Source organism: Grampus griseus, assembly GCF_964374135.1.
Source record: "Grampus griseus genome assembly, chromosome: 20".
Lineage (NCBI taxonomy): Eukaryota > Metazoa > Chordata > Mammalia > Artiodactyla > Delphinidae > Grampus > Grampus griseus.
This window is the reverse complement of record NC_139014.1, coordinates 53,177,064-53,199,353: the sequence shown is the minus strand read 5'-3', so window position 1 is coordinate 53,199,353 and position 22,290 is coordinate 53,177,064. Positions and strand designations below refer to the sequence as shown.

Sequence of the window (22,290 nt, the reverse complement as noted above, 5' to 3'; positions counted from 1 at the left end):
ATCTAGGACAATTCCTGGCACATAGGAAGCATTAAATTTGTAAAATGAATACAAATACTGAAGCCCAGAAAGATGAAGCTACCTGCCCAAGATTCCACAGGTGATGAACAACAGAACTAAAATTTAAACCCAAGCAGTCTGACTCCAGGGCTCACGCTCTTGAGAAACAGTCTCCATTACCGAGTGGGGCTCAGGATGGGCAGGGGTGCAGTGAACCTGGCAGCACCTTCCGTCTTCTGTCTGCAGTGGAGCCAGGTCTCCCTGGCCTCAGGTCTGGCTTCAGCACCTGGGCGATGGCGGCCCTGCTCTAGGATGCTAAGGGGGCATGGCCTGGGTGCTGGTGCCCCCCAGTGGCTAGGGTGGGGAAGAACAGGCAAAGTGCAGCTTTCAGGCTGAAGGGGTGTAGGGGCTGGGGGACCTGGCTGGTTCTTGCTTCCCAGTCTCTCCCCTCACAAAAGACACAATACAGGGTGTGGGCATAACCAGATCTTTATTTCACCAGAAGGGATGGGCAGCGGGGCAGTGCAGCATCCAAGCCCCAGACCACACATGCAGCATCCACATGCAGGAACGGCTACACAGGCTGGGGCAGGGCAAGGGGTGGGGGACTGGGACCACAGGATGCTTGGGTCCTGGGCTCTTCTGCCTCCACTGGAGCAAGGACACAGAGGACTGGGCTGCTTCCCCATGGCTGGAACCTAGTCACTCTGGCCAGGAAGGAAGCTGGCACAAGGGGTGTGGAGTCTGGCCAGTCTACAGCACTGGATTCTGTATAGGGTACCATAGCTTTGCCCACTGGAAGGGCCCAGCCCGACACCCAGGACAGTACAGCCCTGGTAGGAAGAGGGTCTCTACACTTTCTAGTCTCCAGAAGGGCTAGATCCTGATCCCAGAAGGGCTTAGCAGAGTTGGGACCAAGCCCCGCTCCACCTAGTAGGGACATGTCCATGAAGGGGACTTCCCTGAGCACAAGCAGGGGCCTCCTAAGGCAGTAGTAAACTGAGGGAGCTGCTCTACACAGGAGGCCTTCCCTCCGTGCCCCTGGGCGGGGGAGAAAGAGGTAAGGTATGAGAGCAGGCCTGGGGCTGGGCACGGGGTTAGTGAATGGTGCTGGCCCTGGGCCTGCAGCCACAGATAACCTGGGCCGAGAAGGGCCAGAGTGTGCGAGGCTGGGGGCTTCCTGGGGGCAGGGACCAGGCCAGGAGAGGGCAGGGTGGCCGTCCTACCCAGAATCCCTGCACCCATGCTGAAGCTCTGGCTGGGGCCACAGGGTGGATGGACAGATGCACAGAAAACTTCAAGGCACCAGGATTCTGAGGAGCAGCAGGGCCACCCCCCAACAGACAGACAATGACTATACTCAACATCTTCAGCCTAAACTACATGATGTGTGTAGAGGATGGGAGGAGAGGGGAGAGAAAAAGACAAACAGACAAAGGAAGAAACGTACAGGAAGATAAGGGCGGAAGAGACAAACCAGACAAATGTGGCAGTGAAAATGAGGGTGTGGGGTAGAGGAGAAGAGGATGTAGACAGACAGAGACAGGGGAGAAGGGAAGACAGCCAGAGGCCTGAACACGCAGCAGTCCTGGTCCCTACAAAATAAGGCACCAGAGTCAGTAACGTTCCCGTTGTCCCTGTGGTACTAAAACGGGTGCTGAAGAGGGGGCGGTGGCTGCTGAACGGTGTGAGCCTTCGGGACCTCACACCTGTGCACCGGTGGCCTTCTTGATCAGCGGTATCTGCAAGGATGGGAGATGCCATGAGGCCTTGGTTCCGGGGCCCCCAACCGGCCGCTCCGCCTGGGCCAGTCCACTGGGCTGCCCAGCAACCCACCGCAGATGGCTAGACACCCACCTTAGACAGGTCCACGCCCGTGAGGGCGTGCACAGAGGCAGGCAGCTCGGCCAGCAGTCGGTTCACCTCTGAGGTCACCTTGCTGTTGTCCCCACTGAGGACCACAATCTCATCGACTTTGGTCAGGGGGGCGGAGATTTTGGCAGCAATCTAGGAGGCGGGGGGCGGGAGGGGAGCTGGTTGGTACTCAGACTCCATCCACCTGCCCTGTCCAGCATCTCTCCCTCCCGTCTCTACCTCACCCAATCCCAGTGTAGCCTGGGTGGCCTTCATTTGCAATTCATGGTCAGATGGCCCAGTGGGTTAGGGATGAGCCTATGCCTGTTGTGGGGTTCTCTCCCCACTGCTGAGTACTCCCCAATTTAACCCTCCCAGCCAGCCTGTCGCTGTGTTACGGACAAAGTCCAGAGAAGTCCAGCGCTTGCCCAGCCAGTCCCAGGCTGGGGTGGGAGCCTCACCCGGGGCAGGGCCTCCAGCACCAAGGCCATCTTGGCTGCGTCCCCGTATTTCTGGTAGGCCTCAGCCTTGAGTTTCATCCGCTCAGCCTCCGCCTTGCCCATCGCCTCGATGACTGCTGCCTCCGCCTCCCCGATTCTGCGGATCTTCTCAGCCTCTGCCTGTGCCAAGAGGACCTGCTTCACCCTGGGGGAGCCCGGGTGGGCAGGATCAGTGGGAAGTGCCGGGGGCCCCTCCAGCCTTGCCTGGGGGCCAACAAACCCCGAGACTCTGCTTTGGCAGGTGTCAGGGGTGGGGGACCCACGAGAGGGGGGTGCCCTGGCCTTCTGGATCTGGCCAAGGAGAGGGCACTGGCTCCCAGATGCAAATGAGAGAGGGGACCAAGCAGAGGTGCCCTCTGTGCCAGGCACCATACCAGGCCCTTAAACCTCCTACATCTAATTCAGTCTTCCTAACAACAATCCCGTGGGGGAGGCGGGTCACTCCTACTTCACAGTGGGGGAGAAGGGGCCCCCAAGCTCGGTCAGGAGTGGAGGGAGTGCATGGGTGGCAGAGGAGCTGGACTAATCCCCCAGCCCGGGCCCCAGCGGCACCTACTTCTCGCCCTCGGCGATCTGCTGTATGCGGTGGGCCTCGGCCTCGGCGGGGCAGCGCACTGTGGCTATGAGCTCCTTGTCTGTGCGCAGGATCTCCTGCGCCTCCACTGCAATCTGCTTCTTGCGCTGCACGACCTCAATCTCAATCTCTTCCTGCCGGATCTTCTGCTGCTCACGGGCCCCTTGTAGCTCGTAAGCTAGCTGGGCCTCAGCCGTCTGGGGCGGGAGTGTGGTCAGCATGTCAGAGGCTGGCTGCCAAGTCCTGGGCCCTGAGCCCCAACTCAGGATGCCCTACGGCTTCTCACCTTGATGTTGACCTCCTCGCTGAAGGCTGACTTTTGCAGCTCGAAGGCTCGCTTGGAGTCGGCGATCTTGGTGTCTGCCATGAACTTCACGTCCAGCATCTCCTTCTTGCACTCGGCTTCCTGGGAGCAGGAGGGGCAGGTGCTCAGGGTCCCCTGAGCAACCGTGGTCCCACCACCCCTGAGCTCCTTGTCCCTGGGGCTGGGAAGGAAAGCCCACATACCCGGATGCCTGCATCCCTCTCAGCCTCGGCCACTCCGATGTCGGCATCTCTCTGTACCACAGCGGTCTGCGTCTTGCCCAGGGAGCTCAGATAGTCCACTTTGTCATACACGTCCTGGGGAGGGAAGGGGGAGTCATCCCTGGGAACAGTCAGAGGCATAAAGGTTCTCCTCTGGCCAAGCTCCCCACTCCCGGATGGACGCAGAGGCCACAGGCTTCCCATCACACTGCACCTTGATGGTGAAGCTGAGGATCTCGATGCCCATGCGGCCGACGTCGGGGGCTGCCACCTCCCGCACCAGCTTGGCAAACTGGTCCCGATCCTGATAGATCTGCTCCACTGTCAGGGTCCCTGAGGGCAGAAGCATCGTGGGCTGGCTCCCCAGGGGCCCAGCCAGCTGGGAAAGGGGGGAGGCGTGCAGGCGGAGGTCTGAGTATAGCAGGGGTCACGCGGTCAGAGCTGGGTCTTCCTTGGTTTCTTCTTAACAGTGTCTAACATTGAGCCTCCTCCTGCAGGGTCCAGGCAGGATGAGGAAAAGTGTCCCAAGCAGCACCAGGTGCCTGACCAGACTGGCAGCCGCTCCCCCCCACTTCAATGCCCTCCTCTTCACTCAAGTCACCTCATGTTTTGAAAGGAAATACTTGACGGAAAAGGTATCAGCTTTTCAGCTAGAAGCCTCTCAGTGGGACTGAGAACCCCCTGCTCGCCCTGTCCCCTCCCTGGCCATGGCCTGGGGACACTGTGAGGCTCCTTGAAGGCAGCAGAGGGGTCCCTGGGCTGGGCAGGGCCTCACCGAGGATGGAGCGCAGGTGCCCCTCCAGGGTCTGCAGGACGACGTTCTTGATGTCCTGCACACTCTTGCCCAGGAACTGCTCGCAGGCCACGGCCAGGAGCTCCTTCTCGGTCATGATCTTCACCTGCCGGTAGTCACAGAGGCGCCTGAGCCAGGCTGGAGGGAGGCAGACGGAGGCCCCAGACCCAGGAGGATGGTGATGGTACCCCTCCCCTCCTTTTCAGGACCTGGAGGCCTAGGGGCTGGGAGGGGGTGGAGTCTGTCTGAGGCCTCCAGTGTGGAGAAGACAGGAGGAACTCATACTGAGAAGCTTCATCTTCACTGGCAGCCCCAGGCCCTGCCATGGCCTCTCTCCTGGGCATTTGGGGCTCCCCACTACCCCTCCAGTCCACTCTCTGCCCCTCAGCCTGCAGGTCTCTGCAAAAAGGAGAATGAGCAATAGGGGCACAGACAGACAGACAGACTAGGAAAGAGAGCCGGGACAGGGCAGGAGACAGGTCCGGGGTCCGCCACCGAGGGTGGGCATCCTCCTGCCTTTCTCTCCCAAGGCACTAAGCCGACAACCCCCTCACCAGAGGCCTAGAACATGGCTGAACCTGCCCTGTGTGGGCTTCTGGAGAGCAGGAAGCCCCTTGGCCAGGCACTGAGCTGGGAAGATAACGCGGCCTCCGACTCCAGAGCTCCCCTGCCTCACGTGGCCTCGCCCTCTGGTCCCCACCCTGCAGCCCCCTACCCAGGGAACAGGGTAGGCTTGGAGTCTGGGGCTTGGCATTTCTGACACCTGCAAAGAACGGGGTGGGGTTAGTGAGACAGGAGTTCTCAGCACTGGTTCTGTCCTCCGTGGGCCCGCTGGGGAGAGAAGGGGTGTCTGTTAGTCCTGCTGGGCGGCCAAGAGGCCGAGTGCGTTCCAGTGGCGATGACACTCTTGGCAGGGGGGGCGGGGGCAGGGGCGCTGGAGGGAGACTGCCCCTGGCTGCCGTCCTCTCCTCCTCCCCCCCAAACCCCAGCATGGGGACGAGGCAGCTCAACGGACATGCGCGGGGCTGCTGAGTTACTATACCTGGGCGACACCCGTCACAGTTAAAGCTACCCCCTCGGCCGTCTCTACGTCCTCGCAGCGGGGCTGCAACGTCATAATCTCTAGGGAAATCCTGCCAAGAAACGCAAAACAGGGACATGGGTCTGGGGGCCCAGGGCCTGGGATGCGGGGAAAGAGTGCGACACCTCACTGCTCCGGCTGGGATGGGCCAGGGGTCCTGCTGCGGGGGAGGACCCTCTAAGGGGTCAGAGCAGGGAGCATGTGAGGAGATGGGTGGGAAAGCAGGCAGGGGGTGGGGTGCAGAGGGCTCACAGGAAGGAGTGGAGTGTGCTACCCACGTGCACACGTGTCCTCTGCTCAGGTCAGCCTGGCTGGAGGAGTGGGAAAGGGAAGCAGAGGAGAATTGGCTGTGGGTGGTCTGGGCTGGAGGATCGGGGGTGGGCAGAGTCTACAGATGTAGTTGTGTGTGTGTCCTGGGACAGCATGTCAATGCTGGTCCTCTAGGCCGTGCTGTGCGGGCCGTCCAGGGATGCCATCACCTGTTCCCTGGGTCTGCTCACACCCTGGGATGCCCCAGGAGGCTGCTGAGAAAGCTCTGCCGTGTAGCCTGGCACGCTGCGAGTCTGCCCCCTGCGCGGGAATCCCGGCCTGGTCCCTCTACCTGGCAACAGGCTAGGACTTGAAGCCCACCCTCTGGGGTTGGGGCCAGGTGGGCCAGTGGGGGAAAGGGCTGGGGTCACACTAGAGCTTCCTGGCCAAGGAGCACTAATCCTACGAAGAGCTGTTCTGCCCAGACAACCTGAGTCCTCGAGGGTCCACAGCACCCAGCTGAAAAGGGACCTGGGCGTTTGCAGCCGTTTCAAGTAGAACGTGGGTTTGGAGGGAGATGAGGCTGCTCTGGAAGCGGGTCGAGAGAGGCCTGGACCCTACTCATTCCACACAAGGCGCTCTGAGCTTCTTCTCAGGCCTCTGCCCTGAGGCCTTCCCTCCTGTGGCTACAAGGGGTGGGTGCGATGGGGACAGTCCCCTTCCCATTAGGGATAACACGATGGGTGAGGAACGGTGTGGTGGTGCCGGGGTTTTGCCTGAGAAGCTGGAAGACAATTTCATGAGAGGGAAGGGGATGGGTAAGGTGACATGTAGGTCTCTTCCAGCCTGGGGACCTGCCAGCATGCAGGCTCTGAGAAGCCAGGGGTTTTCTGATGTTCATCGCTGCCTCCTCAGTGCCTGGAGCTGACAAGGTGCTCAACAGGGAGCTGGTGAATGAAGCAATGAAGATGGGAACTTGCATGTCATGAAGGAAGCACTTGGAGTTGCTCAACGCCCTTGCTCAAGAAAGGGTTTCATAGCTACGGCTGCGTGGCAGTGAGGAGTGAGACAGCAGGTCACTTGCTTTTCCAAGTGAGATCATGAGATCGTGTTCATGGTACAGATGGGGTTCCTCTAGCACTTCTTCCCTGAAAATCCCAAAGCGCCCTCATATTGTTCTACTCGCCTTTCCAATATTCCTACAAGGCACAGGGAGGGCGTAATTCTCCCCATTTCACGGATGCGGAAGCTGAAGTCTGGTGACAAGAGATCTGCTCAAAGGTCCCTCAACACAAATTAGGGGCAGGAAATTGGGGGGCGTCAAGTGGCGGGGTGAACAGAACTCCCCCTGGGACGCATCTCCTGGCCCTGCAGGGAGGACTAGGGCTTGACACTGAGGTGTCAGCCTGGAGCAGGGGCTGGCAAGGGGCTCCGTGGTGCCTGGAGGGCTAGGACTTCTGTAGGAGTCGTTAGGCCGGAACCCTCCGCCCAGACAGCCCAGCTCTGTCACTAGAGGGCCTGTGTCTCCTGCCTCAACTTACTCCCAATTTAGGCTTGTCATCCAAGGACCCCCACTGGCAGACTTGGGCAGAGCTTCCAGAAGCCCTCGCCCTTTCCCCGCTAGCAGCCCCAGTGAGCGAGGGCAAGGGAGTTGGGGATCTGTAGGGATCCACCCTGCCACCCAGAACAGCAGAGGTGGGAGCAGAGGGGAGAGAGGCACACTCTCAGAAGTGGAGTCCATCCGGCGCCTGCCTGCCAGGCCCCGCAGGGCAGGAAGAGAGAAGGTTAGACACAGAGGAGGGAAGCAGGTGGGTTATTACCTGTGCAACCCCTGTTACGAATAGCGGGACCCCCTCCGACGTCTCAATATTCTCACAGCGACACAGGATGGTCATAACCTCCAGAGACAGTCTGAGGAGCAGCCAGGGGGTGGGGAGAGGTAGGGACAGGAAGGGGTAGGAGGGGACACAGCAAACACACACAGTGGTTACCAGACAAGCACCCAAAGCCTGACGCCTGGGGGGTGGGGCGGGGCTGCTCTTAGCACTTCAGCTCCCCCCGCTGCCAGCTCAGCCTAGGGCCGTTGGGGGACAGAGACACCCCCTTGCTGGCCTGAGGCCTCTGGGTCTCTTCTCTAGCCCCCATACCCTTCCAGTGAGGAGCTACTGGGCTGGAGGAAAAGGCTGCCAATGCCCTGGGCCTGTGACCTGAGGTTGGGAGGCCTGTGCATAGGGCACCTGGGTTACCCACCACCTCACTTTCCCAGGAGATTCCTGGCACAATCTGCGAGACAGCCTCAGCTCCACCCTCCGGACACAGGCTAACCTGTGTTTCCAGAATTGGCGGGGGAGGCCACTCTGGGGATCAATGAGCCACAGAAAATACTGAATCCTGCTGGGGGCACAAACCCTCAAGGCCTGTGCTTCATATCACTAAGAAGGCAATTTAGGGCCAGAAAAGCCCCCTCCCTAGATTTTTGGATTTTCTGATCAGGGGGAAGGGCGTGTCCAGGAAGGCTGGGGCAGAAAGTGCGCCCCTGCCAGGATAGTCACAGGAACAACAACTGGGAAACAACGGAGTCGTTCACTTTGGAATTTCTAGAGCTGGGCACAGCACAGAGTCATGGCAAAGGAAACCAAGTGCTTCAAAGCTACCTGGCCCCCCCCAGCTGGGCCTTCCTAGGGCAGCGTGTGTGAGAGTGTGTGCAGGGTGCTGGGCCAGGCGGAGGCCAGGCTGTGGACAGCATGGAAGGTTCCTTACACCAGAGGAAGGGAGGAGGGAGGCTGAGGTGACGGAGCAGAAGCAGGTGGACTGGGGGGACGGGGAGCAGTAGGCAATGTGGATCCCCCAACTCTACTCTCGCAGTGCCAGCCCTGGGGGCTCCAGCCATGCAGATGTGCAAAGGTTGCCTTCACTCGAGCCCCTAAAAATAGCACCCTTGGGTCTGAGAGGACTCTAGACCCAGCTCAGACAGGAACCCACCAAGCTCTCTTTTGGGGAAGGAGGAGAGAGGGGGACAGGAAAGAGGGAGGAGGGAGGGAGTAAGGGAGCGAAGGAGGGAGGCTGCAGCTCAGATGCCAGAGGTGGAGGAATCACTCGGGCAAGGGAGAGAGAGCTGCCCACATCAGGGCCTCAGGACAGGACAGGATGTGGCAGCAAAGTGCAGCAGGAGGAACTTCCCTGATTCTGGAGAAGAATGGCTGACACCAAGGAGGGTGACATGTAGGATGGCTGTGGAAAGTATCTCAAAAGGGAGGCTGGGCTAGAAACCTCTACTCTGACCTGAGAGGCTCCTGCCAGCCTAGGGAAATAAAGGCCCCAGCTTGTGGAGATGTCCCCCAAGCAGGCTAGGGGCTGGGGAAGGGGCTGCCCCAAACAGGGCCCAGGAAGGGGAGCGGCTGCAGGCTCAGACTACCCAGCAAGTGGGACCAGAGGGAGGATGCTGAGCCTGGATGTGGGAGATCAGTTTCCTAGGATGAGGACAAGGGCCCCCACCCCTCACTTCCAAGCCTGCTGTCAGAGGAGCTTGGCCCTCCTGTCTTGGGGCTCTGCTCCCTGGAGCAAGAAGACAGAGCGGGGACCATGGATGTGGAGAAAGGGCTGCTGGGTGTTGCCCCAGCAGTGGATGCCCAGGCAGGACAGGTCTCTGGGCAAATGGCAAACTCTCTCGGCATGGCTGTATGTCGAGGTGTCTTGACAAGATGCTCTGTCGCCCCATGGCGGGTGGGGTGGGGTGACAGTGTCTCTGCGGAGGGCACCTCAGGGCTTCTGACAGGCCAACTGGCCCCCTCAGGAGTGCTTAGGATCCGCCTGAGAGGAAGCTGTGACCAGTACTGATTACTCTCTGACACTTTTGGCCTTGGGCCAGAAGAGTCCCCCGGGATCCCTCAACTCAGGCAGGGCCAGGTGCGGGGAGAGATGGAACAGTGGAGGGGGTTAGTGAGAAATCAGTGAAGTTTAAAAGCGGTGACATGCTTCCCATGCCCCTGACACTAGCCAACACCCTCAGACTCCCTGAAGCCCCAAGCACTAGCAGCTCAGTGTGGCCATGGGGCATCTCTCTGCTGACTGGTGGGGCTGGGGTCCAGGAAGGGGATTTCACTGGAATCTCTGCTGCTTCCCCTTCAGATGACCCCCACCGCCGCCAACATGCCCGCACTTTCGCAGCTCTACTGCCTGTGTTGCCTGGGTCCTGGCCTGGAAGAATCTGGGCCCCTCGCCTGATCTCCCATAGTCAGGAAGGGGTGCTGGTGGAGAGGTGCCCGGGCCTCATCTCCTCCTGGGTGGGCAGTGAGGGGGCAGGAGAGGCCCAGGCCAAGTCCACCCCTGCGGCAGGCTCTGGGAAAGCCAGCAGGTAGAGCCTGACGGTGGGCCCTCTGGGGAGCTGAAACCTCCCTTCCCCGAGTAAGTCTCTCCAGACTGATTTAGGAGGTCCAGAGCCGTCTTGCCCGGCCCCAGAGCCAATTCCTTAGATCCCTACCCCTTGCCTTTAACACGCTGCTGTCAGAGCCCCTTTAGACTGTATATCCATTCTCTGCCATTTAGGCCCTGCCTGCATTGTCCCAGGGCCTGCACAGGTGAGGGTTTGTGTAAGGGGTCCCTTCAGCCCTTCTTCCCTTCTTAGACCCACTCCAAACAGGTGTGTAATTAAGGCTTCGCGAATAACTCTGAGCTAGAATCAGGGCATTAGCATTCTGCTTGAATTCTCTGGGACAGAAGTGATGCCCTCAATGGAAAAAAGCACACCCACCAAGGAGGAGGTGCCCACAGACAGACCTCCTGCATCCCTGTGTAACCCATTTCATCTGCTTCTTAGGAGGTCCCGCCCCCCAGAGTGGAAGGCAGCAAGTGGTAGATGCTCTAGCTGACCTGTGGGGTGAAGGGGGTAAGGATGGAAACCCTTTTCTCCCTTGCCCACCAGGATGCCCGGTTTGCTGGCCCCCAGGCCCTTACCTCTGAGTGTCGGAGATACACCACCAGGCCCAGGCCCAGCCGCCAAACACATACTGTTTATAGTCAGAACCGCAACAGCCCCCTGGAGAGCAAAGCAAACCACTGCTGGTCAGTCAGTTCTTGGGTCTGTCTACCCTCCATGCCGCCAACAGCAGCTCTGGGCCTTCGCCTGCTCTGACACTTGACAACTCCCACTGCTGGGTGCCAGGTGCTGAGGTTACAAATAAATGGAAGGTATGCCCTGAAGGGCCTTGGGATCTAGTTTGGTAGACAGGCAATTTGCATAGAAAGGAGGGTAGCCAATGAGTAGTTCTGAATGTAAGTGCTTTCAGAGAACAGATGAGAGGTCAGTGGGCAGGAGTGAATGGAAAAGCTTCCATCTTTGATTCAACCATCCATTCGGCAAACAAATATTTTTTCATGCTAGGGAAACAGAGATGAAGATAAAATTCCTATCTTAAAAGAGGTGAGACTAGGAGGAGGGACCTTTTCCTGGGATGATGGTCATACTATGCGATTCGCCTGTTATCAGAGTGAGTGCAGTCACAGAGGGAATGCGGGTGGGAGGCTAACGGAAGACAGACTCTGAGCCAAGGTTGGGGCCTTGCTCGTGTCCAACAGTGAGGCTGGTTCTCTACTCCCAGGGGTTCAGAGTGAATTCGTTCTTCTTGTGGGAGTGGATGGGGAAGGCAAGGCCTCATAACAGAGCCCAACTCATGGTACCAACTGGAAAAGAGAAAGGGAAAAGGCCTAAAAAGGAAGTGATTCCTGGAAAAACTGTGTATCAACTAAACAGCATGTTGAACCTGGCCACGACCTGATTCACGCCGTGGACACGTACGGCAGCTCTCTATACAGAAACGAGAAAAATCAATTCTTGAAATTCTTGTCACAAACCCTTCTGCTGATGCCAAAATTACTCAACAAGTTCAAGAAAACTCAGTAAAAGCAAGAGGGGCTGTTCACTTGCAGTGCAGACATGTTCAGAAACAGACGATTCAAAGGAAACGTAATGGGGAAAATGCCAGTGGGTGTCATCATTTCCTCGTTCACAAACGGGTTTTCAGGAAAGCCTTAGGGTGTTTGCCTCCCATGGTCAAAGGTCAGGGCGTAGTTTTGTATATCTGGGTTACAGTGTCTCTCAGGCCCCTTGGGAGGGGACAAGGCAGGGTGGAGGGGCAGAGGGCAGATCATGGAGTGTCTTAGGTATCAGGCCAAGGACAGGGTGTGTGTGTGTGTGTGTGTGTGTGTGTGTGTGTGTGTGTGTGTGTGTGTGTGTGTGTGTGTGTGTGTGTGTGTGTGTGTGTGTGTGTGTGTGTGTGTGTCTGAGTGATGGGGGAGTCATTTAAGCTAAGGAGCAACAGTTACATTTGCATTTTAGAAACACCACTTTGCAGTGGGAGGAAGATACCTGGGTCAGGGAGGCTGGGTAGAAGCAGCCTCTTGCAGTGACCCAGGCCAGCCCTAGGGGTTCACGTGGGGGGATGACTCCTAGAGTAGTCTTGTCCAAGAGAACTTCCTTCGAGGGTAGAAACGCTCCCCAGCTGTGCTGTGCAACAAAGCACCTACCAGGGACATTTGTTACTGAGCACTTGAAATGTGGTGGCTGTAACCAAGGAACTGCATTTTAATTTAATTAACTTAAATTTAAGTGGCCACCTGTGGCTTGTGGCTACCATATCGGACACTGCAGGTCTAGAGCCTGGGTTTGGGTGGGTGGTCAGGCCGACAACCGAGCACAGACAACAGAGAGAACCACAAACCAGAGACAAGTTTTAAACAGGCGGAGGCAAAGGAACAAGGACCCCGCAGGAGCGTCGGGCCTGCCGAGTCAGAGGGCCGGTGTCTGGCACGGCCCACGGAGTGGCCAGCCCTGTGTCCTGGTCTGCTCTATGCACAGGGTGCGAGCAGCCGAGCCCGAGGCCCAGGGGCCAGGAGCAGCCCCGCAGCGTGCACAGGGGCAGGAAGAGGTCTTAGGTCCTGGAGATACGGGTTCTCGGGGCCGCTGCTCAAGGTAAGGCGCTGCAGGCTTCTCTGCCCTGGGGACGGGGTAAGGGAAGCCGCTAAGGACAAGCAGTCAACTTGAAACCCAAACCATCTCGGGATCCAGTGAAACCGGAAGAGGGTCCAAAACCACAGCTTGTTCCACTTCTTCTGGCCTGGTCGGGGCTGGGGCACAGCTTCCTTGCTGTGGTAGCCTCCTGCAGTGACCCAGGCCAGACCTAGGGGTTCATGTCCTGAGATAACTTCTAGAGTAGCCATCACTTCCTCGTTCCTCACCCCGCCGCCCCCCCGGGGACTTCTCAGTGTGCTGTGGGAGGGGTGGTGGTAGTGGCGCGGGGCGGGATGGGGGTGGGGGACCCCAGGGTGGCTGTCCACCCTTTACCTTTAACTCATTCTCTGACCTTGGGAGCAGGCTGTCTCGGCTCAGGCTGGGCCTCAGCCAAGGGCAACATGGCCAGGTTCCCAGGGGTAGCAACAACAGGAAGCTGGGACTGCCAGGCTGTCCCGCCCCCAGCAGCCTCCTCCCCTGGAAGGCATCTTCCTCCCCCCAGCTTCCTGGTCACATTGAGCACCACTCCCAAAAGAGGACGCTTAGGCGGCCCCTCCTTGACCTCCCCAGTTCTCACTGTCTCCAGACCCGGAAGTTTCTCCTAATGTTAGCTCACTTTTTCTAACTCAACCTGCTTTCCTTTGCTCTGTCCTCAACCAAGCTGAAAAATCAAAAAATATCCCATGATGACCTCTGTCCTACTCTTAGCCCTCCCCAAACACAGGCGCCAGTCCACCCTCTCAGGAACACTCCTTTCCCTTCCTGCCCCTCTTCCACCCTTTTCTTCCTACTAGTCAAGAAGACCATCTACAACTCTACAAGCGGGATTTTTCTTTTTTTGGCGGTGCTGCGTGACTTGTGGGATTTCAGTTCCCTGACCAGGGATTGAACCCGGGCCATAGCAGTGAAAGCGCCGAGTCCTAACCAGGTGACCACCAGGGAGCTCCCATACAAGGGGCATTTCTTCAGTCGAAATCCCCCTTAGTAGTCTGGTAATGGCCAAATGTTCACAAATGCATAAAACAAGATACAGAAGAAACAAATTAAAGTTACCAAAATGTTAAAACCACCAAATGTGTGATATAGTAATATGTGCTCTGTGTAATACATTAAATAATAAGATCTCGTGGTAGATATTTTAACAACTGGCTTAATTTCAAAGTAGTGATGAGCATAAATGGTTCTTACGGTACCTGCAACAAAGGCAGAATGGTAGGAAAATACCTGCTAATACTATCATGGATTGTTGCTGACGTTAATAATCATAAGAAACGCTAAATATCAGTTTAGGTTAGTGTGAATAAAAATGTACTATTCTCCCCTCATCCAAATACGAAGACCTCTACATTCAATCCACAAACTCCAGGCTAAGAACTTCTGACCTACTGTAGAGAAGAGAGAAAGGTGTATGGAATTTGGATTCCCCTTTTAAACTCCCAAAAGCGGAAACAGAGGAAAAAATTTTACATTACAGAATGAAGGAGCGGGGTTACACAGGAAGAAGAACCTCCAGACTTTTCAAGAGGAAAAGATGCATGAAATCTATCAACATCCTCCTTCTGAAAGTAGGCTGTGTGAGATGCCCCTGGACTTAGATGCAGGCCCAAGTAATGGGGCGGGGGGGCGCTGGGCTGGGAGTCCACGTGCTAGAGAGAGCCACAGCTCAGCTGGATCATCTCAAATCCGAAGGTAATATTATGCCAGGCATTCTCTCTCTCTCTCTCTCTCTCTCCTCTTCCACCCTCCCTTGACTCCAGTCCTCTTAATTCTCAGCATGGCCTCCTCTCCGCACCCCTAAAACAGCTTCGAAGCTAGCACTGCCTTGGCCTCTGGCCAGAGGACCAGGTTCCTGGCAACTGGAAGGCACAGAGCAGCCCATCTCAGGGGTTCCTCTTGCCCCTCAGTCTCAAGGATCTCCACAAAGACAGGACTGGACCTTTTGTCTCCTCAGGATTAGGAGATCCAGTGAAACCGGAAGAGTGGCTCCCCCACCCCCATCCCGCCCCCCGCCACTAGGATTCTAGAGAGAAATCCCACAAGAAAAACCAAGTGCAATGCAGATTTGGGTTTCTAAAAACCTTCTTTAGGAGTGGTAGCTGGGAGACTGGCCCAGTTCTTACAGAGGAGCAGGTTTGGCCTCAGTGCTCTCTGGGGGTCTCCCTGGTGACCCCAAGGCTATCCCTTCTGGTTTTCAGGGAAGTGAAGGATCTTAGTTCCCCAACCAGGGATCGAACTCGGGACCCCTGCAGTGGAAGGATGGAGTCATAACCACTGGACCACCAGGGAATTCCTAGGGAAGTGAAGGATCTTAATTCCCCCACTGGAGTAAGGTGCTAGTTAGGGAGACTGGGGATTTCCCGTCGCAGGGGAGAGATGGATTTTGAGATCCAAACTGAGCCAGAGGCCATGTTCTGGGGTGAAAGTTCCCAATGGATTCATCACACCTCTCAAAGGTGGGCAGCTACAAGCCCTGGCACAGCCCACCCTCTCCTGTTCATTCTGCAGCCGGCCCTAACAACTCTGCACAGGCGGAGAAGCCACACTGACAGTGGGAAGATATGAGGGATTCCTGCAGCTACAGGCCTCCAAGCTGTCAGGAAACACAGCCTCTCCCCAGCACCCGTGCCAGGGGCTGCACGAATTCGTGGCTTGAAAGGCTTCTGCCACTTCCCAAGATACCCAAACATACAATTTAAATAGCAGCCTTAAGGCAAGATATCTCTCCCCTCCCCAATACTGCAGTCCCCCAGCCCCACCTAAGCTCACAGAAGTTCTGGAGCCTGCAGCATTTTGCAACCAGAGCAACACAGAGCCAGGTTTCTGTAGAGGCCGCACCCGCGTCCCTGGGGCGGGCAGTGCCAGTTAACCCCAGCAAACCCAGCCTGCTGGGAATTAACGGGTCTGTGCCCAGAGCCCAAGGATTCATGCCCAGGGTCCCTCCCCAGACGTGCACCTGCGACCCAACCCCCGTCCCAGGCGCTGACATCCGGCCAGACTGTTCCCGGAACCCCAAGGCTTCAGTTCGGGAACCCCTAGGCCACAGGGGAGACCCTGTCAGGGGAGGAAGCAGAGAAAGGAGGGAATAAACACGGTTAAACATTCAGGGCGGGGGAGGTCGGGGGAGACCCTGGCCCGTGCCCTAGGGCGCAGAGCACGGCAAATGGGAGTACTGGGGGGAGGGTCCCTTCTGGAAGGGGTCTCAGGTGCGGCCCGGAACGCCGTAGGCTCAGGCCCCACCCCCGGAGCCCTTCCCCAGCCTGGCCCCTCCCTGCTCGCTCCCCAGCCCGGCCCCCGCCCTCACAGGCACAGCCCCCGCCCCAAACACCCTCCAGGCCCTGGGTGTCCCAGACCCACCTCCCTCGCTCACTGCCCGCTCACCTGAAACCACCAGCGCCTCGTTGGGCCCCACCGTGTGGCAATTGCCCATGGCGCCGGCGGGACGGAGGGCCCTCGGGGGGCGCAGAGACCTGGACAACAGCAGCCGGCCCGCAACCCGCGCCCGCCCGCACCGCCGGCCGCGCCCAGCCTATCCCGCCACCCCCAGCGGCCGCCCGCCCGCGCCCCTCCGCGGCCGCGGCCCCACCGGAAGTGTGGCGGCGGAAGGCGGGGCCGGCGTGTCGAGGGAAGCAGCCAGAGCTCAAGCCGCGGCGGTCAACACGCTTTATGGCACGGGGTCGCCATAGCGGGGCCCAGCCCTCAAAGGCGTCCCTCCACTCCCGCCGGGCGCCTCGATAACAACCGCCCTGCCCTTTCTCACCTCCCAGCACCCACCTTACAGCGGCCGGCCCTGGAGTCAGCCTGCCGGGGCTCCAATTTCAGCCCCTGCTCTTACTAGCTGGGAGACCTTGGGCGAGTCCCTTACCTGGCTGCCTAATCCCGCCTCTGGAAAAAGGGGATAATGCAACTACCTAGCTACACGGTCGAAAAGGGCCCGGCTGAGTAATTGTCAGTGTTGGCAGTGCATCAGATCACAAATTCCCAGGCCCTCATCCAGGGCTGATCAGCATTCCTGAGGGTAGGGCCTGGAAAATACGAAATTCAAATTCCTGAGAAGCCGCATCTGGCACACTACGCCCCACCTCTCAATCTGGGGCTACGGTCACTCTCAGGAAGAAATCATCACCCTTTATTTCCTTCCATCAGGAAACGAGCTGTCCAGGATGTAGCTTGAAGCCCCAGAAGGTAACCATGGAGGTAAAAATTGCAACCCTCTCAATGCCCAGTGCGTGGCCTGGCACACAGCTAAGGTTTTCAAGGCCCACCAAGTGCCCTGGAAAGCTTCCCGGCCTGGGGGTTAGGAGGTTTGGAGCTCAGGTTCAGCTTTAACCAGAATTCGGCGCATGACCTTAGACAAGTCTGGTGAACTCTGAGGGCTGGGGTAGAGTTCAGAAGCCGTGGGCTCCTCAAGGTGGGGGCTGCTCGGAGAATATGGGTCCTCAGGCTGGGGATCTTCATCAGATTCGGCACCCTCGCCAGGCCCAAGCCCGGCTAGCCTTTTGCTGGCCTCCCATAGCCGGTGAGCTGCCCGGTCGTCTCTTGCAGCTGGGGGCACCTCCTCCACATGGCAGTTGGCAAAGTATCTCCCACTGAGGGGCTCAATGCCCTCCTGCAGAGCGCAGTACAGGGGGGTCTGGGCACCCCCTCGCGGTGCCCGCAGCACCAGCCAAGCCACTGGGCGCAAAAGTGGGCGGAGCCATCCAGGAACGTGGCGCAGGAACAGCTCCGAGTTCACTGGCCCTGTGGACAGGAAGAAAGGAAGGAAGGAGCAGGGAGGACAGTGGGTGAGGGCCCAGGGTAAAAGCAGCAAGAATAGGGCTACAAGGGAGTGGGGAACAGAGTCCAATTCCAGGGAAACCAAGGTAGTATTTACCAGGTAGTATTTAGGGCCCCGACAAGGTGACCTCACTCGTTTCTAACAGCAAGCTCCTCTTCTCCATCCAAACTCCTTATATATCCTCATCTTCCAGATTTTGCTCATGCTGTGTCCCCAGCCTGGAACAATTCTGACTCTCTCCACCTTTTCTACTAGCTCATCTTTTTTCCTATTCCTTTGTTTAATCAGCAAACATTTATTAACACCTGTAGTAGACCAGACACTGTTTCGGACGTTAGAGGCATGGAGTGTAATAATGGTTATCTATAATTATTATTGTCACTATTATAGTTACTAATGAGCCTTAGGCAATGATTATCTAATATGCAGTATGGTAATACGGGTGGGGCAAATCTTGTTATCCTGGAACCTGTTCCCTAAAGGCAGGGATGGGTCTTAGTCATCAGTAAAATCACTCAGACTGTTAAGACAAAATGCTTCCAGTGGACCCGCAGACCCCGGATGACCCAGCCCATATCTATTCCTCATCTCTTGCCACTCTCTCCGCTCTCACTCTGTTCCAACCATACCAGGCTCCCTGTTCTTTCTCAAGCACACCAGGCACTTCTGCCTCAGGGCCCTTGCACTCGCTATTTACTCTGTTCTTTAACTCTTCTCCTCAGAAAACCTCATGCCTCATTCTCTCATCTCCTTCAGGCCTCTACTCAAATGTTACCTTTTCAGATACATCTTCCTTGACTGCCATAGATAAAAATAGCACTCCCTGACATTTCTTTTTCTTGTGCCAACCCTGTCATTTCTTAGTCCCCTTACCCTGTTTTATCTTGCCCCGTAGCACTTTATCACCACCTGTCACCGTATATATTTATTTATTAGCTGTCTCCCCCTTCTCTAAAGTAGAATGTAAACTCTACAAGGATAAGGTCTTTGTTTTGTTCACTGCTACATCCCCTGCATTGAGATTAATGCCTGGAACATGGTAGGTACTCAGTAAATGCTCCCGGAATGAATAATTATTAGCTAACATCATCATTATCATCATGTTATAGTCAGTTCAGTCATGTGGATGGCTCCTTGGGGTGAGAACCTAGGCCTTATTCATTGCCATACCCTACCTAGCAGTCAGCATCCCAGTTTGTGGTGTGAGAGGAAAAACCCAGACAAGGAGAGCCTAGCTTCAAGATCAGCAAGGAACAGTTCTCTCCTTGGACCAGACTTCCTTCCTGCCCTGAGATTTTGTGGCTCAGTGAGAGGTTGGGGGAGCATGGGATGGGGACGAGGATGGGAGAGGGGGAATCAAAACACAGCAGAGCAGCCAGAGAGCCAAGTCTCACCTGGGTGGGCTGCATAGCAGGTGATGCCAGTGCCCTCAAGCTGAGTGGCGAGCTCCCTGGCAAACAATACATTGGCCAGCTTGCTGTCGGCATATGCCCGCAGCTCCTGCCGCCAGCCCACCACTGGGCAGTCCAGGCGTGTGAAGTCGAGGCGGCCTCGACGGTGGGCGGCTGAGGATACCACCACCACGCGGCTGGGGGCGCATGTCTTCAGCCGGGGCAGCAGCAGGTGTGTCAGCAGGAAGGGGCCGATGTGGTTCACTCGCAACAGCAGGTTAAAGGACTCCCGGGTTCGGCCACAGGAACTGATCCCTGGGGCAGGGGCTAGGTGTGAGCAACTGCTCCAGAGGGATTCCTGGAGGCCTCGGTGTCCCCCATGTGAGATGGTGGTAGGGGGCATCCTTCCCACATGTCCCCTGGCAAAGCCTGGCTGGAGGGGTCGGCTGCCCCCTGGCCACCCGCCGCCCCCCTGCAGGGCCTGCTGCCCCTCACCGGCATTGTGGATGAGGATGTCCAGCCGTGGCTCAGAGCTCAGGAAGGCAGTGGCAAAGGCCCTCACGGAGGCCAGACTGGCCAAGTCCAAGGCCATGAAGATGACCTCATTGTTCCCACTCTCCTGTGGAGTGGCAAGGGCTGGGCTGTCATATGCACCCTTCTCTTCTTCCCCCTCCCCAGGCACCAAATTCTGAGAGTTCAACTCCTACTATTACTAGGATCTGCCCCTAGGCGTTAGAATGTAGTGGATAAGTGTGTGAACACTGGATGCAAACCTTGACTTTGCCTATTACTAGAGTGAGACCTTGGGCAAGATGCTTAATCTTTCTGAGCCTTAGTTCTCTGTAAAGTGGGAATAATAATAATAGTACCTGTCTCAGAGCTATTGTGAGTATTAAATGAGTTAATATATGTAAAATCTTTAGAACAGTGCCTGGCACGCACTCGTGCATAGACACTTGCTATTATTATTATTATTATTATTATTATTATTATTATCATACCCTCTGCCCATTATTGTTTACCCTAAACTCTACAACAGACTTCTCACTGGTGTCCTCCAACCCACCCTTACCCCCTCCAAACCAGACGCCACACGGCCACCAAGGGGTTCATTCCAAAAGGCTATTCTGACAGTCCAGACCCTGTGGAAGACCCTTCACTGGATCTCCACTGCCCATTCTATAAAGTCTGATCTCAGTAGGGTCTGTAAGGGCCCTCAGAACCTGGCCCTGGCTCAGAGTGTTCAGCCCCTTCATTTTGCCTCTTTTCCTCATACTCTGTGTTCCAGGCTCATTAAACCTTTTAATCGGTTTCTTAAATCAGACCAATTAATTTGCCTCAGGGCCTTTGTGTATGCTGTTCCCTCTGCTTTTCCCTTTCCGACTCTTTCATTAATGTAACTTCTACCGGTCCTTAAATGTCTTAGAATAGCAATTAATTCCTTCAGGTCTGGTGCCCTTTTTTTTTTTTTTTTCTGGTGCCCTTTTGCTGTGTGACCAGAAGACCTGTGCACCCCCTCTTCTGCACCTGGCGAACCGAGCCGCACTCTCCTTTCAGGGGCTGCGTTTCCTCCAAACCCGCCCCGAGCTGCTCTGCTCACCCCTGTGTCCCAGGTGTGACTGTCCTCTGTTCACGGTCCCGCCGGGCCCCGCCCGCCCTCACCTGGCGGAGGTCGAAGGCGGCCGCCTCCCCGCGCTCCCGGCTCCGGCAGGCTAGAACCACGCGCGCTCCCCGACGCGCCAGCTCCAGCGCCGTCATCTTCCCGATGCCGCTGTTGGCGCCTGCGGAGGGCGGGCGGGAACCGAACTGAGCCCGCGGGCCACCGCCCCCTCCGTCCCGGCCTCCCCGCCCCCTGCCCGCCAGCCGGCACTCACCCGTGACCACGGCCGTGCGGCCCCGCAGGCTGGCGATGCCGCGGCACGGCGGCGCCTTCACCAGGTTGTAATAGACTAGCACGTAGGCGCCCAGCAGCAACCCCACGCTCAGCAGCAGCGCCACCATGCCGGCCGCGCCTCCGGGCTCCCGCTCAGGCCTCCAGCCGCCCTGGATCGCCGCCTGGAGGCTGCGGGATCGCCCCGCACGGGCCTGGAAGGGCGACAGGCGCTCTTCGGCTTCGCGAAGGCGAAGGCGGAGGCGGAGGCTGAGGTGGACGGGGGCGGGAGGCAGGGCAGGGGGTGTGTGTGCGTGCGTGTGCGCGTGGGCCCTGGGAGCGCCCCCTAGGCGTGCGTCTGCGTCCTCTGGGTGTGTGCTGGTGCGAAAACCTAGGTGCATGTGTGCACTTGGGCCCTGGGAGCGCCCTCTACGTATGTACATGAATCCCTAGGGAGGGCGTGAATGACTTTTTGGTGTGTAATGTGCCCATGGATCCTGGGATCGCCCTTTAGGTTGTGTGCGTGCCTCTGGATCCTGTGTGTGTGTGCCCATGTGAGCACCTTGTAGGTGTGTGAATCTGTGGGCCTCGAGACCCTCCAGGTGTGTGCATGCATCTGTAGTCTGTCAGTGGGTGCTTGAGTGACCGTCTTCGTATGTACCTGTACTTTGTTCTGGGCTCTGGAGCAGCAGGGGCTAAGCAGATGTGAGAGCCCTCTGGGTGTCAGTAAATAGCAATCCTGCCCATCTGGAGAGGAGTGGGTACATGAATGCTGCTGTGTCTGAGAGCGAGTCCAGTCCTGGATGCTCTGCTCTCAGTAAACACAAGCCCGTCAATTCCTAATCCTCATATTCAGCCCTCAGCTTCTGGGATTCTTCCCAAAGAGGCCAGAGGTGGCACAGTGTGTTCAGGGTGGCACCATCAGTTAAGGGCTGTCAGGAGTCACTCATTCATTAGCTGTCTATCTCCCTGCCTCCCCCACCCCTCCATTTCTGAAGGGAAGCAGGAAGAGAGTGTAAATCTGTTATCTGACCTTCAGGAGGCAATTTGTCTCTGAAATTCTCACAGGTGGTAGAAATAGGTAAAGAAGCACCATCACTGAATGGAAGTGATTATGATGGCAAAGTGGGTGGGGACAGCTAGGGAGGCATGGGTAAGGGTATTCCTGGCCAGGTGACTTGCCAGGAGAAAGGAGAAAAAAATCTAGTACAATTTAGCACCCATTGTTTGGCACTTAGGGCATGCCCGGCAGTGCAGATAGCCTTGGAAATACCGAGCAGAATAATGTTTTTGTCCTTAAGGAGTTCAAGAGGCCCATTAGGGTAGGGGTAGGAGAGTGGTGGAGACAAAGCTAGACAAGTAGGTGGAAGCCAGGGCCAGACCTCACATTCCATGGGGAAGTTTCCTATTTAGCTGCACTGTGGATTCAGTGTTCAAGTGTTGACACTGTGGGATGAGGCTAGGGATGGAATATTAATGAAATTAATGGATGCGCTCTCCACCCCCGCCAAGGCAAAATCCTGATATGCGAACAGGTACCACCCACTCTAACAGTGCTGGCATACACACAGATGTATTCTTTAAGGGGTAGGAGATGGTCTTCAGGAAAAACTTCTCAGATAAAGTTTCTTAGGTAAGTGTACGAGGAGGAAGAAATAGTTTGGTTTAAAAAG

General features: G+C 57.0%; 2 protein-coding genes across 4 annotated transcripts; both read right to left on the bottom strand.

Annotated features, from left to right (window-relative positions):
• Positions 1-473: 473 nt before the first annotated feature.
• Positions 474-16,121, bottom strand: FLOT2 (flotillin 2). 3 transcript variants are annotated; one of them, XM_082679942.1, is made up of 11 exons: positions 15,961-16,121; positions 10,530-10,611; positions 7,397-7,487; positions 4,229-4,352; positions 3,668-3,786; positions 3,436-3,549; positions 3,215-3,334; positions 2,911-3,125; positions 2,316-2,499; positions 1,858-2,007; positions 474-1,742 (listed from the first exon to the last, which is right to left on the bottom strand). In XM_082679942.1, exons 1-11 carry the CDS (start codon positions 16,007-16,009, stop codon positions 1,704-1,706), a joined length of 1,287 nt encoding a protein of 428 aa, XP_082536068.1. In that variant the 5' UTR covers positions 16,010-16,121; the 3' UTR covers positions 474-1,703. The 3 variants fall into 3 exon arrangements, with proteins under 3 accessions (XP_082536068.1, XP_082536067.1, XP_082536069.1); XM_082679941.1 differs by lacking the exon at positions 7,397-7,487 and adding an exon at positions 5,289-5,379; XM_082679943.1 differs by lacking the exons at positions 7,397-7,487; positions 15,961-16,121 and having other exon boundaries at positions 10,530-10,603.
• A 540-nt stretch (positions 16,122-16,661) lies between these two features.
• On the bottom strand, positions 16,662-20,848 carry DHRS13 (dehydrogenase/reductase 13). The gene is made up of 5 exons (XM_082679558.1): positions 20,622-20,848; positions 20,410-20,528; positions 19,243-19,366; positions 18,751-19,062; positions 16,662-17,319 (listed from the first exon to the last, which is right to left on the bottom strand). The coding sequence occupies exons 1-5, from the start codon at positions 20,746-20,748 to the stop codon at positions 16,877-16,879; spliced, it is 1,125 nt and encodes a 374-aa protein (XP_082535684.1). The 5' UTR covers positions 20,749-20,848; the 3' UTR covers positions 16,662-16,876.
• Between the last annotated feature and the right edge of the window lie 1,442 nt (positions 20,849-22,290).

What these genes read in the sequence shown, in the direction of transcription:
- DHRS13 (XM_082679558.1), bottom strand. Translation starts at nt 20,748, where the DNA reads ATGGTGGCGCTGCTGCTGAGCGTGGGGTTGCTGCTGGGCGCCTACGTG. An exon ending in CCGCCTTCGACCTCCGCCAG is followed by an intron (nt 19,367 to 20,409) that starts GTGAGGGCGGGC and finishes GCCACTCCACAG; the next exon opens with GAGAGTGGGAACAATGAGGT. An exon ending in CATCCTCATCCACAATGCCG is followed by an intron (nt 19,063 to 19,242) that starts GTGAGGGGCAGC and finishes CCCCTGCCCCAG; the next exon opens with GGATCAGTTCCTGTGGCCGA.
- FLOT2 (XM_082679942.1), bottom strand. Translation starts at nt 16,009, where the DNA reads ATGGGCAATTGCCACACGGTGGGGCCCAACGAGGCGCTGGTGGTTTCA. An exon ending in GCACCTGCGCTCCATCCTCG is followed by an intron (nt 3,787 to 4,228) that starts GTGAGGCCCTGC and finishes TTCTGCCCTCAG; the next exon opens with GGACCCTGACAGTGGAGCAG. An exon ending in TGCTGGAGGCCCTGCCCCGG is followed by an intron (nt 2,008 to 2,315) that starts GTGAGGCTCCCA and finishes CCCGCCTCCTAG; the next exon opens with ATTGCTGCCAAAATCTCCGC.